Source organism: Antedon mediterranea, chromosome 8 (genome assembly GCF_964355755.1).
Source record: "Antedon mediterranea chromosome 8, ecAntMedi1.1, whole genome shotgun sequence".
NCBI lineage: Eukaryota > Metazoa > Echinodermata > Crinoidea > Comatulida > Antedonidae > Antedon > Antedon mediterranea.
In genome coordinates, this window is record NC_092677.1 from 9,157,211 (window position 1) to 9,171,450 (window position 14,240).

Below are 14,240 nucleotides of genomic sequence, written 5' to 3' on the forward strand. Positions count from 1 at the left end.
TTGAAAAAATGTCATTTAACTGCAAAATGTCTGAATGCACTATCCAGCCATTTTACAGCTATGACATTAATATAGTAGCAATGCTTAAATAAAACACCATTTAACTGCAAAATGTCTGAATGCACTATCCAGCCATTTTACAGCTATGACATTAATATAGTAGCAATGTTTAAATAAAACACCATTTAACTGCAAAAGGTCTGAATGCACTATCCAGACATTTTTGCAGTTAATTTATACATTTATTTATTTATTAAAAAATTTGACAAAATAATCAATATTAACCAGGGCATGTCTAGAGATAAACATGAGCGAAAATGTCATTTAACTGTATAATGTCTGGATTCAGGACACTCCCCTGTATCTAGGCCAACCAAGCTCCAGATTAACCATTACATTCAATGTGGTTACTTCAGTACAGTCACTATCTAGACACAAAGAACAATAGATTTACTGTCTGTCTAGCAACAATAGGATTTAAATAAAGCATTACATTAGAATTTGTGTCAAGTCACTTGATGCTGTTAGATTCACTATTTAATATCTCTATGGGCGCGTTTATACAACACGCTATTACACGCCTACGAGAAGTGTGTTGTATAACAACAAAGAGATTCCGTGTAATGAGATTTTAATTTAATTGCAAAAAAGGCTACTTGGCTGAATCCTAAAATTTGGTGGATTCCCGGTCGCCGTTACCGTGTTGGAAGTGTCCTCAGGGTATATTTTGACCTCTCGTTAAAACAGGTCGTAATATCAATCATGTCATGCGACGTTGCTAACAAGATTGGGCCCATTTATTGCTGCTTCGCTCCCAGCAATCATCCTCCTACCACGTCTTACGCCTAGCCTAGTGGGGCCAACTCGCAGTGGTAGTACTAGTAGGCCTCTATCGTTTCCCACTCCAAACAGAATAAAAAATAACATCGCAAAAATGGCATCTTCTTCCATAGTGTATAGATGAAACAATGAAACCCTTAAAATAACTTTTATTAATTTAAATGAACCGAGAACAAAATAAACAACAATGCAAACGTGAACGAATACAATAATGAAAATGGTAAAAACCGCGCGAATACATCGGACAGCGAGGAGGACAACTCAGCTAATTCAAGCGATCAACGATTTGACCTTTTATCCTAGCATGCACTGCGTGTTGATGAAACTTCCGGTACAACACAGTATCGTGATTTCTAGTATAACAGCAAACGTTAAGGTGGGTTGACCTCGGTCCGAACAACACGCTAAAAATTAAAGACGTGTTCTAATTTAGGGTGTTGTATAAACACGACCTATGATTCACTTTAGGAATGGTTATTTTATATTAATTATATAAAAAGTTGCTATTTTATATGAAATTAAGATTGGATTTCACAAAAATATCTAAAAGGATGAATGATCATTTAATAATGTAAAAAATCAATACTTTTATCAATGATACTCGAAGGAAATAACACATTAGTACCACTGTGTACACAAGTCAACTAAATAATTAAACATAAATTAAAATCATTAAATGTGTGAATGATACAGTAACTAATTTCATGGTTGGTGTGTATTCTAGATTCTTGATTGAAGTGAATAGTTGAATTGACTAGACAATTTAATGTCACGTTCAGATATGAAAGTATTGTAGGGTGGTTCTTCATTTTTATTAGATACAGTAAATGTGATTGAGAATATACCAGAGTTCTCAAGTAAGTACTACAGAAATTCCAATATTAATAACCACAGAAACTATGACCAAAAATATGATTCAGCCTCAATTTATGATAAACGCCAGTAAAGCACTATAATAATGGTCAAACAAAAAATTCACAACACAAAAAGCCCTGCTTCCAGGTATTCCGTGACTGTATATTTGATGTGTCAACAAAATTAGAAAGCAAATGATGACAACACAGTTTAGTGAGCATGGTTGCCAATCAGAAGGTGTTTCCACAGCCAAAAATTAACCAATAAACTGCCTGTGGTTTACCTGATTCCACTGGAAACCCTAACCCTAACCGATAATTATCTCATTCAAATCAGATAATTATCGAATAAACGCGATACTTTTTAATGTGTTTGGGTTTCTGATTGTTTGGTAATGACTGAGCATGCACACTTTAAAAAATTTAAATTAACCGATAATTTTGTTTTGGCTGCGGAAACATGGCAAGATAGACCATAGATATAAAATCATTTGCACACTCAGAAACATAAAAAGCATAAAATAGAGGTGGAAAGATTTTAAGTATTAATATGACGTTTTAAATGAAATATTACTTCTCTATATTGCTAATGCAAGAGTACAGAGTCTCTGATAACCATTGTTAAAGAAAACTTTGTTATACAGTATGTTCTTACAAAGTTCCAGCTGCAGGAAAAAATAATATTTTATGAGAGCATTGTTCAGCCACTTTTTTTCCCATGATGGGATAAATCACCAGATGTATGCTTTTATTGGTATTCTGTGCTAAAGAATAATAAAGACACTTGAGACTACTGTAGACTCTTTTTATAAAAAAAATGAGGGAAAAAAAGAAGAAATTTGTAATACTTAGAGTAGAACCATTGTTTAGACACTCCTATATGGACACCCATATGAACACTTGACACAATGATCACTCAAGAGAGAATACCGTAAACTTTGAAAAGAAATCTATCTCAAAAGAAGCCCCCTTCTTTGGTCTGCAAAAATGTCTTGAAAAGTTTAAAACCCACTGGGCCTCTTTTCAAGATAGTATGGAGTTCATTTCGAGATAGATTATTTTAACAAAGGAACAAGGCGATTTAATGCCAGATAACTTGTGATGCAGATATTAATGTATGGTCTTGAAAGGTTATATCGAAAATTCATTTCATGTTAAAATGGTATTCTGATCATAAATATGGCAGGTAATGGCTAAAAAAATCCTATTATTGTAGTAGAAATTCACAAAATTTAAAAAAGTTTGCAAAAGTAATCTCGAAAAGAAGCCCATATTGAAAAGAAGCCTACCCAAGAGTAATAAAAAAGAAAAAGACCATGAGCTTCTTTTCGAGGTTTTACAGTATTTTCAATACAGCGGCCAAGCCCAATTCAGGAGACACACAAGGGGTCCGAAGATAGCATGGTTCTACTGTAACATTTGTCTATCCTTTAATTTCTACTGTTTTTGCATGTCATTGCTGTCATAAAATGTTAATGTTCTGATAAAACTCATAAAGATTTATTAATTTTTAGTGAACATTTTATGTGAAATACAATAAAACCCATACCATGGAGTAAATGCCCATACTAAACAACAACAAAAATTGAAATGGGATATTTTTAATAAAGACTTGCTAGTTCTAAAATAAAATGTTTATAGTTAGAAATGGCCACACTTTTGCAGTTGTGATGTTTTTTTTTATCTCAATTGTACAGTAATTTGTATAAATAAATATTAAATAAACACAGAACACAATTTCAAGGCTCTACATGTAAAGCTGTAAGTGTAATTGGTAAAAACAAAAATCTTCAATTTTGATTGAAAATATTTGCAGTCTAGTTTAAAAATTTTTATATAAAAAGTATATTTACATTAGGAATGCAGATTTCATGTGGATGATACTTATTTAGTGCTCAAAAAATCTAAAATATCTGAGACATCATTAATTGTTCCATTTTTTAGGAGTAATGTTGGAGAAAATTGATGCCAATTATTTTTTGCACATCCAGGGAAGTCCAAAATGATTGCGCCCTCATCAGGGGCCATCTCAACAACCATCATATTCCTATATTATTTTGAACACAGTAGTAAATCCTGATTCGTCATTATAAAATTATGTAATGACAATAGGTCAGAGGCCAATTAATATATTTTAGGGACCATCTCAGCTTTAGTTTATTTTGAAAATACGAGCTACTGTAGGCCTAACCGACCTATTGCCATGGTTAATTTTTAATAAGAATTCAAAATCAATTTTCCATTGTTCGCTCTGAACTTAGCTATTTGAACCTGTTTTTGATTCATTCAATGAATAATAAAAGTAAAATGCAATAAACAGTAATTTCTAATTAGATAATATTTTAAAATACAGGTACAATAGCCTTACTATTCCGTTTTGTATTGTGTTTTTGGCTATACCATTTGATAAATGCGTAACAATAAAAGCACCAATAAAAGGTGGTAATGTACAACACTTGGCTATGCTACAGTGGTGAAAATGTTCATTGACTGATAATACAAAATATATACAGTACTACCATGTTAAATTTACAAAAGGAATTTTGTATGTACCTGGTACATTATTATTTTATCCGTAGGTTTTGGTTGAATAAAATCAAGTTTGAGTCATTTTGGAAAAATAGTTTTGTCTTCAAATATTAAAACTGAAGTGACATTACATTGAAAAAAGTGAAGATGTCAACAGGAAGACAACAGTATTCATTTGTCAATATTCCTGATAGATGGACTTTATATTTAACACAAATGTTCTTTTACATACATTTACCTAAAGACAACATTAGGTCTACTGTGTTACCAGTAAATACACTACTTTACAAAGTACTATTACCAGGTCTGTTATAATCATTGACTCCCAGGGACCAGATAATCATACATCTTATTGATTGTCTATTGTAAGAGGTTGCACAGAGCAAAGTCCAAATTATAATAATCTGTTAAACACTGATCCCTAATTTACAATGAGAAGAATAAAATTTAAAAGGTTACAAAATGCCTCTTACAGGTTTTTGGGGACAAATAATGAAAACAAATAGATTCTAAAATTGGAGAAGTTTTCTAAAAAATCTGATTGTTTCAACCTCTGCAGAATCACAGATGCCATTGTTTATTGATCACACAATCCAATACTAAAGTCCGGGACTATATTATAAGAATTACTGACATTTTTGTCTATAAATTTGGGACATTTTATATCATTTAATTGAAAATAAAAGTTAATATTTTAAAGATTAGAAAAATATGAACCTTGTACTTGTAGATTTTTCCTTGAATGTCTTTTTTATTTGTTCAATAAATACAAAAAACATAAAAAAGGTGCAGCTCGAAAATCATAGTTTTTTTCAACTTATCTTTATTTATGTTTAATTATTTTATTCTTTAAAATTAAAATATTCCAGAATTATTTGCATCATCACTATAAATATGTCCAGAATTTTTGTTATTTGATCAATGTATTCATTCAATAATGCCGTCTGATGCAATTAACATACAATATTACTAGGGCACTTTAAAACAGATTACAGAAGTACCGGTATTGGTTTAGTACTACGGCAAGGTTATGTGATTTCATAAACGCAATAATGCTATTGGTCTGTTTATTCCTGTTGTTCAATGTCCTAGAAATGAACTCAGGCAAACCTTATAACAGGTGAGCTAATGTCTATTTTTAGATATTACAAAAATTTAATTCTTGCAGCAGTATAAAATCTAATCTATTTATAATATGGATATTACACAGTAGTGAAACATTTTTTTAGGAATAATTGATTGCTGATTTATAAATTGAAGCCACTTTTCAAATGTGTGATTCATTTATTCTATGTGTTTACAGGAACTGAAAAAGGATCTTGGTTTAATTGTTAAAATGTAGAACAAGTCTGTAAAAGATTTTACTAAATACAGTGGTTGTCACATACTGTATTAATACAAATAAAATATTATTATAAATACCACATAACATAGTAATTTTTTATAGCATACTGCCATTTGATTGGTTAGTAAGTTTGCATTATGTGCCATTCAGTAGTTCTATTGCATGTTAAAAGTTCTATTGAATGGCTCTATTGCATTTTCAGCTTATTGTAAACATTTTGAGAATTGTGTGCAATTCGTGTCTGGCGACTGTTCGATTATCAAATGTTTGTATAACAGTATGTGCCATTCAGTATCTAGCGCATGGTACATTCTATTTAATGACACTATTGCATGTTTAGCTTTTTGTAAACATTTTGAGAATTGTGTGCAACTCGAGTCTGGCAACTGTTCGATTATCAAATCTTTGAATAACAGTATGTGCCATTCAGTATCTAGTGCATGCATGGTATGTTCTACTTAATGACTCTATTGCATGTTCAGCATTTTGAGAATTGTGTACATCACAAGGTTTGTGACTATTCAAGAACAAACTGTTGTACCTCACTGCCAAAATCCAAGTGCTGATTTTTTTAATAGCTTGCTAACTGTACACCTCGACATTGATTCAAGATGGAAGGAGCAATTGATAGAAATCATAAATATTTTGTATTGTGAATGGGGAGAATATAATTTACCTTTATTGCACCCTCTCATTGAATAGAACAATCACATGAAAGTATTCTTTCTATTCAATATCTAAAATTTAAATTTCTTTTTAGGTTCAACAAAAAGACATTCTTGATTTTTTTGACAGAGTATACTGTAGTGTAAATTTTTGGCAATCAATAGATAGAATTTCCAGAACACAAAAAAAAAAACATTTTACAATAGACGATCCCAGTCTATCATGTAGTTGCAAAATTTACCTTGTTTCTTATCTGGATGTCTAGCTTTCCAACAAACTCATTAAATATTATTATTTGTATTTAAAAAAACCCTTTGCCATCAGACACAAGTGGTTTTAATTTGTATTTTTATGTGACCTGCTTTTCATTGTTTTCAACTTACTATACAGTATGAAAATTCAAACAACTTTTTAAGATACATAATGGTATTGGTAATGATTCTTCATAATGTACCTAGATTCTACTGATTTGGCTTGCATTGTTTGTTGGTGTCTACGAAATAAAAATTGTATATAGCAATAGTAATTAACGTTTAGTTGGGGGTTTTTGGTTGCATTATTTACTAATAAATAATTCTTTCATAGCTTGCATAAACACTGATTCTAATTTTGGAAAATTCCTTGCAATAGGCTGAATTTTACGAATTCAGAAAAAATTATATTCTGTTTTTAATTAAACTACAGTAATTATTTAAGATAATATTTTGGAGTGTTATTCAAAGGGCTAAGGGATCATGTCAAAATTGTCCTCCTGCAGTTACTGCAGTAATGACATTTTCAAACTGCAATAACGTATGATTTTAGTTTGTAAAGGTTCATGATGAAGTTACTGCAATAATCGGCATTTTCTAAAGAAAGCTTGCTAAAAAATAACAAACGAACAACATTTGTTACTGCAGTAATTAAAGTAATATATTTTAAACATGGTCCCTTATAATAATGCTCAAACTGATACATGTAATTACATTTTATGTTTTGGTTCACACACATCCAGGGCACTAGGATTTGGATTGGGGGTGTAATCGCTTTTCTTGCCTTGTGTCAAATCCTCACGAGTTAACGTGGGCGGGTTTGTCAAACTGTCTAAACATTATCCTTGATCAAATTATAAAAGGCAACTAGTTTTAATTCTTGAAGACTTTTAATTCTTTAGTTCTTTACAAAGTAAAATATATAACTATAATATATATTATTAAGTGTATTATGGCAGTAGTAATCATATTTTAACTGCAGTAAATAATCTTTTTATAGTACTGTACAGTACATACTTTTTTAAGTGATTAATTAAAATTTAAAAAAACTTTTTAGCAAAGTTCAAAATTATCTGATGCAATTGTTGTGTACACTAGTTGATTTCTTCTGCAATTTACTTCAGTAATAAAGGGACCATAGAGAAAACATTGTACTTTTATATATACTATTTTATCCTTTAATGTTAAAGATTTTTACTGCTTTTCTGTTTTAAACTGTTAAATCCCGGAACACATTAAATGACGACAGTGCATTACACTTACAATGTGGCCATCCAGGGCTAAGAATTTGATGGTAAAATGCAACAAGAGGCCTTGAAACATGGAGTCAACCAAATGGCAAAATCAAGTTCAAATTTCAAAATAAACTTTAAACTTTACTGTACTTTCACAAGGTCTTTATAGATACTTTATGAGGCTGAGGTATGTCCACTTTAATGTACAGTAGTAGTGAATTCGCGAGTGTTGGCTTATTGTGTAAAAGGGCTCAAACGGCAAAATCTGTAATGCTGCCTCTAAACACAAACTATGTAATAATACGATCGCAGTCGTAAACCTTATCTGTTAAGGTATGAAAGGAGTCACTCTCTAAAGTCTAGAGTACAGTGTAGTAGCAAAGCACAAGAAAACAATCGGTCAAAATCACTTGGTTCTTGGTGTGATAATCACTATTGCAAATCAAACAGGGCTACTAAATAGAATTGGGTCAGGTGAACAACAAGTCCCCATAACTGTTGTAACATCAACAGTAGCTACATTTGAACCAAAATACAAGGATAACCTTTACTCATCACGCAAGATGCCTCGGGTTCTTTATACTACAGCATCTATGAGTCATATGTGTAACCTGGACTTCCATTTTAAATTGTTTTCCCGAGAAGACTTGTTCCACCACTAGAACTAGAACCTGTGCCGATTATTATAAATTTGTTTTGCAGCACCTCTGCCTTAAGCGATTAACTTGGCCAGTAAGAAGACACTTTTTGGGTGCCGCAAGTGTCCACTTACAGTAATTGTACAGTAAAAATTACTAAACCACTAAATCTGCAGCAGTTGTCAACCGAAGTTGCACAAGGCATTGTAGGAAAGTAGAGTAGGAAAAAATATAGTAAAAAAATATGAAGTAAAAACCTCACCTGTTCTTGTTACACTGGAGCTGCGTGACCCACTGCCATGAGACATGTTCTCCCAGTCGGCATCACAGTCAGTTGAAAGCTCGCCCCGCAGAGTTTTCCCATGCATGGACAGATGTCGAGAGCAATATCCACGGCGTTGAGATTCTTTGCTGCAGCCTTCTCTTGAGCACAATCGCCGCCATTGCTTACCGTTATATTTCTTACGAACTCCATTTGGTGTAGTTACCACATCACCTTTTTTAAATTTAGCAGGTGGCGATATTGGAGAAATAGAGTGAGACGATGATGCCGTACTGAGGTTACTTGCATGTCGTCGTCGAAAGGAATGATGCGGCCGACCCATTACTGATGGAGACGAAGTGGCCATAGCAACTTCAGGGGTTATTGAAGGGGATTTACCTATTAAGTGAGTTCCTTTATCAAACCGTATTTCTTTTTGTAGTTCGCAATCGGATCCTTCCGATGCACTGTCTGTTTCTTCATCTTTCTCGTCAGTTCGTGCAGACTGTTGCGGACCGTAAACAAGTTGACGGACTGTTCCGGTAAATGTGTGATTTCCCAACTGCCATGGAGTTCTAATCAATCGTATTTTAGACAATGGCACTGAAAGTTCGGAAACTCCGAAATGTTTCTTTACTTCCTCTGAAAAACGAACTTGTGCGTGATTTTCATTGTTTAGGACTTCAACAACACATTCGCAAAATATCTGTTGATCTTTGCTAACTTGAGCAAGAACATGCAAACCAACAGTGACATTACTTTTGTCTGGATCACTGTCACGAACAACTCCAACATTTGTACTTGAAAAAACATCTTCAAAATCTACAACTTGTCTGTCGGTTTCAAACTGTACACTTACGTCTCTATTCTGTCTACAATTTTTAATAACGGCTGGCATAAATGTAAAGCCGCGTTTCGCAAGTACCCGACGATTCCGAAAATCTTTTAAATCAAGAGCGATTTTTTTATAAGGAGGAGTAGACATATCTGGACTTGGTCGCTTTGATATAGGAAAATCTTTGGTATGTGTTAAAGTAGTTTCGTCGCTCTTTTTTAAGTCACTTGATGTAACATCTGTAGCACTCAATGTCGAACCGTCTCCGTTTTTACACGATATTGCATCTTCATTTACCTTCCCATTAGTTATTGATTGCTGGTCTAAAGGTACTGTTGAGTTAGGTTCTGAAGAGTTATTCTGGCTGCCCACTCTGTTTTTCAAGCGCTTTCGTCTGTCACTTTTCCTTGTAGCATGGGACATTTTTTGCGTTAACCACTGACATCGAAACAGCTAGTAAGATTGATTTAACGGAAAATTCCTAAAATAAAGCAAACCAATTTTTACAAAGATTTCAAATAAATACAAAAGGTAAGTTAATACTATCTTAATAATTTTCTTTCTAAAAAGTTTCAAATTAAATCGATTAAATTTTCCATGACAACAATGAGGGGGAACATGTTTTAATATTAAATTCAACCTCTATTTATGGGACATAAATTAAGGGACATTTTTTGGATTCCAAAGTCTCATTAGGGGTTCTAGTCACAGTGTATCCTCAATTTTCTTTCTAAAACCTTTCCTTGTACAGTATCTGAACCCTTCCTTTGGGACCTGTGAAAAAGGGACAATGTATGTTTTGACACTATGGCCAACCCTATTCAGGCCCCTTTGTCGGGTCCTGAAAGTGTCCCAAAAATAGGGGATTCTATTTTAATTGATGTAAAACTTTTTTTCCCAGTTTTTTTTCATAAATAAATCAGTTAAGCTCCACACATAGATTATGATATCTATTCAATGTGTTGTCCAGTAAAAATCGTTAGTAGGCTACAAGTCATCGTTTAATACGCCCACGGCTTTATGTAAGGAAACTGATTCTAAAACTCAGACAGGCCAGGAACTCTTGATAAATTTAAGGTTTGAAAAAATTATTGGACTCAAACTGAAATATAGTTTGAGCATGGTACAATAATAATTACACATTACATTTGACTTTCAGTCAGACATCATCACATGTTCCCAAAATGTCTCCGTTTATCAATGTAGCAGTTTTATGTACTCATATTAAAAGTCATTAAAAAAAGTCACAAACTTCACAACTGTAAAGTAGAGTAATAACAAAGTACTATATACCTTAGGTATAAGTCCACATTTTTTTAAATAAGCCCACCTTAAAATTTGGATTGTTCTGCCAAATACTGTACATGTAGGTAATTAATACAGTGGGCCATTTACTTGGGTAAAACTTTAAAAGCAAAATTGTTCATTGTTCAAAGGGAAAGCATGAATGACCATGGTACTGTACCATGCGATTTATAAATAATGCAAAATACTATTTAAGGATGTGAAGATAAATAACTGATTGGAAACATTACTTTGTTTTTGAACAGGATTTTTTTCTATGGAAGTGATTTACTTAACAAAATGGCCTACCGTATTCAAATTATTTGATTTTATTAATCTTCATTTTTCATGTTCTTGGGAGACAATACATCATTATAGTTTGTTCGTTATTGTTAAATGTACTCAGTACACAAAAAGTGACGTGAATATTTGTACTGTACAGTTAGTTTTTCAAAAGATCATCAAATAAATGCAAACATGAAGATATTTATTGACACAACTAAGCTGTCTTATTACATATCAATATAACATTAATATAAGACATTTGTTTATTGATTCACATAAACTAAGTATGTTCTCTTTTTATACTCTTTGTCTTATTACAAGATAAATATTGAAGAGAATAACGATCAAAAAGCGCAAATAACATTCCTAGAACGCCACCCACAACGTCTATGCCGCCATGATACATATCCTCCCATGATTCATATCACATGACCGAAATAATTATGTGAAATATTAAATAATAATTGATAACTACCTTTCTAAAATAAGGTAAGTGTTTAAACCTTTAGCATTGTTTATTATTAGTCAATAATGGTTTTTGGTAAGAAAATGTACAGTATGATGAAGAACATGTAGGGTATAATAAATCAAGTATTGTGCCTAAATTAGTTTAAAAATGCATATTACAGAAATTGAAGAAACATTAAAAGGAAGTAAGGCTGAAATTCATTATAATGTCAATATTATATACAATTTTTATAGTAAGTAGTAGTTTAGTACAGTATGTACAGTATGATGTGATAATATTCATACGCAAAAGATAAGAAAGTCTTACTGGTGTTTTCACTAGCTTTGCTTTCTTGGATTTTGCACCTCTTTGTTACCAAAGTATTGTGTTTTAAGCTCTGTCTGCACTCCCATATATGGACACGATGATGTCATATTACTATCATATTTGGGCACATCACACTTTTGTTATCAAACTAGTTTAATACTAGTGTAGACAGAACTTGACTATTAATATTATGAATAAAGAGAAATAAAATGTTCCTTTAAGGCCAATTTACACAGACAAGTGGTTGGTTAGCGGAAAACTATGTAGCTTGTCCCACATAGAATCTGTATCTATCCTAAGCAGAAACAGCGCCACGTGTAAATGGTCATAAGGAATAACATAAATTCTATATTTTTATTACTGTTAGTGTTACCACTCATTAGTGTAAATTGGCCTTTAGGCCACAAAGGAACAAAAATTGCAGAAGTTAAAACAGCAGAGAAGATTATAAGAATAGAAGTTATAAAGTTTTCATTAAGAAAAGTCACTGACTTGGTGTTTATATACTGTAACCAGTAAGTATAATGGACAAATAGGAGCCCACAACAGGATCTGATTAAATAATTGATAGGTCCTGAAGGTAAATGAATATACCATTGGGCCCGTTTCTGCTGCCAACCCAAAATATACCGTATAAATATACCGTATAAATATACCGTATATGAAATTCGTGCACCGTTTCCGCTGCACATACTTCGTGGGTGGGTTGTAAAAAAGTTGGCTTTCATTACCCAAAATGCATTTCGTGAGACGGAAGTATGGATTGACCTAGAGTCTCGTGTAGTGAGGTTACATGACAGCATTGCTTTCTATTTTAAATCTAATGAGCAGAAGTGGCAACGAATTTACACCGCACATACAAGCACAATCTAGAAATGTCACTATAAATAAACTCTGTTATTCAAATTGAGTTTATATTATGCTATATTATCCTATATTGCCGTTTTAATTTCCATTTTCTATTATACAGTATTTTACCATGATTTTACATCACGTTGTTGTCGTGTAAGAACATTCGATTTATTGTAATTAAAATCTCGGTATCTCTTCTGTTGCCATGCAGTCTCCCCCCCAACCTTCGCTTCCCCCCACAATTGAATTGCAAAAATAGTGATTTGTTCGGTCCACAGTGACATTTTGATCTGTTGCTTGCTTTTACACGTGTGTTTCAACTTTCAATGCAGCAGAAAAACCAAAACAAACGCGTCGCGCTCTGTTAGTTTTTGACCTCGTGTCACGAGTCGGGTCACATTTACGGTATATTTTGAGTGCAGCAGAAATGGGGTACGAAATATACGGTATATTTTGGAATATACCGTATAATATCCACAAACGATGGGGATATTTATACGGTATATATACCGCATATATATACGGTATATTTTTTATGAGACCCATTTCTGCTGCCAAAAAATATACCGTATATAAAATATACCGTATATATACGGTATATTTTTGGCAGCAGAAACGGGGCCATTGACTAGATCCTTTATCACCAAGGACAACATGATTGCAGACTAAATACAGGGAGGAGTAAATCTCCATGTAAATACAGTACACACTCATCATGAAGTTTGTTGTAAATACTTTAAATATAACTACAAAGCTTATTGTTTTTGTTTAATATATTTTCACATTAATATTACCAATACTCAAATTTGTACAGTATTTATGAAAGTGGAAGTCAGGTATATTTTTCAAATATGTTTAAATTTGGATCACAATGCCTATTTAATTATAATTCATTTATTAATTAAGTTTATATTGATTCATGTTTGAATGCTATGAGTACTGGTGTACTGTACCTTATATACTTGGAATTAGACCTTGGAATCTTGAATTAGATATCATTTCCTTGATTACTATAGTATACTGTCACTTTCCAAATATTTGAATTCCATTACATACATACAGTATGTACAACTACAGTATTTAACAAGTTGTGCCATACAATTCACAATCTACGATAGTATACTCATAGAGGACAAAACAGGAGATTCTTTATAGATTTTTTCTTTTTGCGTTCAACTACTACTACTGTATACTATTGTAGTTTTTTTTCCTGTCAAAATCACTCTATTGTTTGTAGTGTTACTGCAGTAATGACATTTTTTACTGCAATAACATGTGATTTTAGTTTGTTTCAATATAGACGTTATGAGGAATTTAAACAGTTTTCAGTACTTACCACAAAAGTTTGTAGCACTGCAGTTAAATTTGTAACCTACTGTTGCTACTGCTAGCATTAACATTTTCATACTTTAAATAGAATTCTCAGAGGACTAGATGTGCTTGATCTATTAGTTGAAACACACACCTGTGCTAAGCCTAACATCTGAGATTATACAGACCATGCATGTCATTTCCTTCGTATGTTATAAACATAAGCAATGATTTTGTAAAGTACTACAGTAAAATAATAAGGGTGGCTGCACTTTTCT

The 14,240-nt window shown here is 32.5% G+C and overlaps 1 protein-coding gene across 3 annotated transcripts in view; it reads right to left on the reverse strand.

The window, feature by feature from the left end:
- Positions 1-14,240, reverse strand: part of LOC140057341 (protein capicua homolog) — a 36,819-nt gene that overhangs the window by 20,398 nt on the left and 2,181 nt on the right. For all 3 annotated transcript variants that reach the window (XM_072102961.1, XM_072102960.1, XM_072102959.1), the window contains exon 2: positions 8,621-9,936. In XM_072102961.1, coding sequence (XP_071959062.1) covers positions 8,621-9,878 — 1,258 coding nt within the window. In that variant the 5' untranslated portion in view covers positions 9,879-9,936. The remainder of the gene's footprint in view (positions 1-8,620; positions 9,937-14,240) is intronic.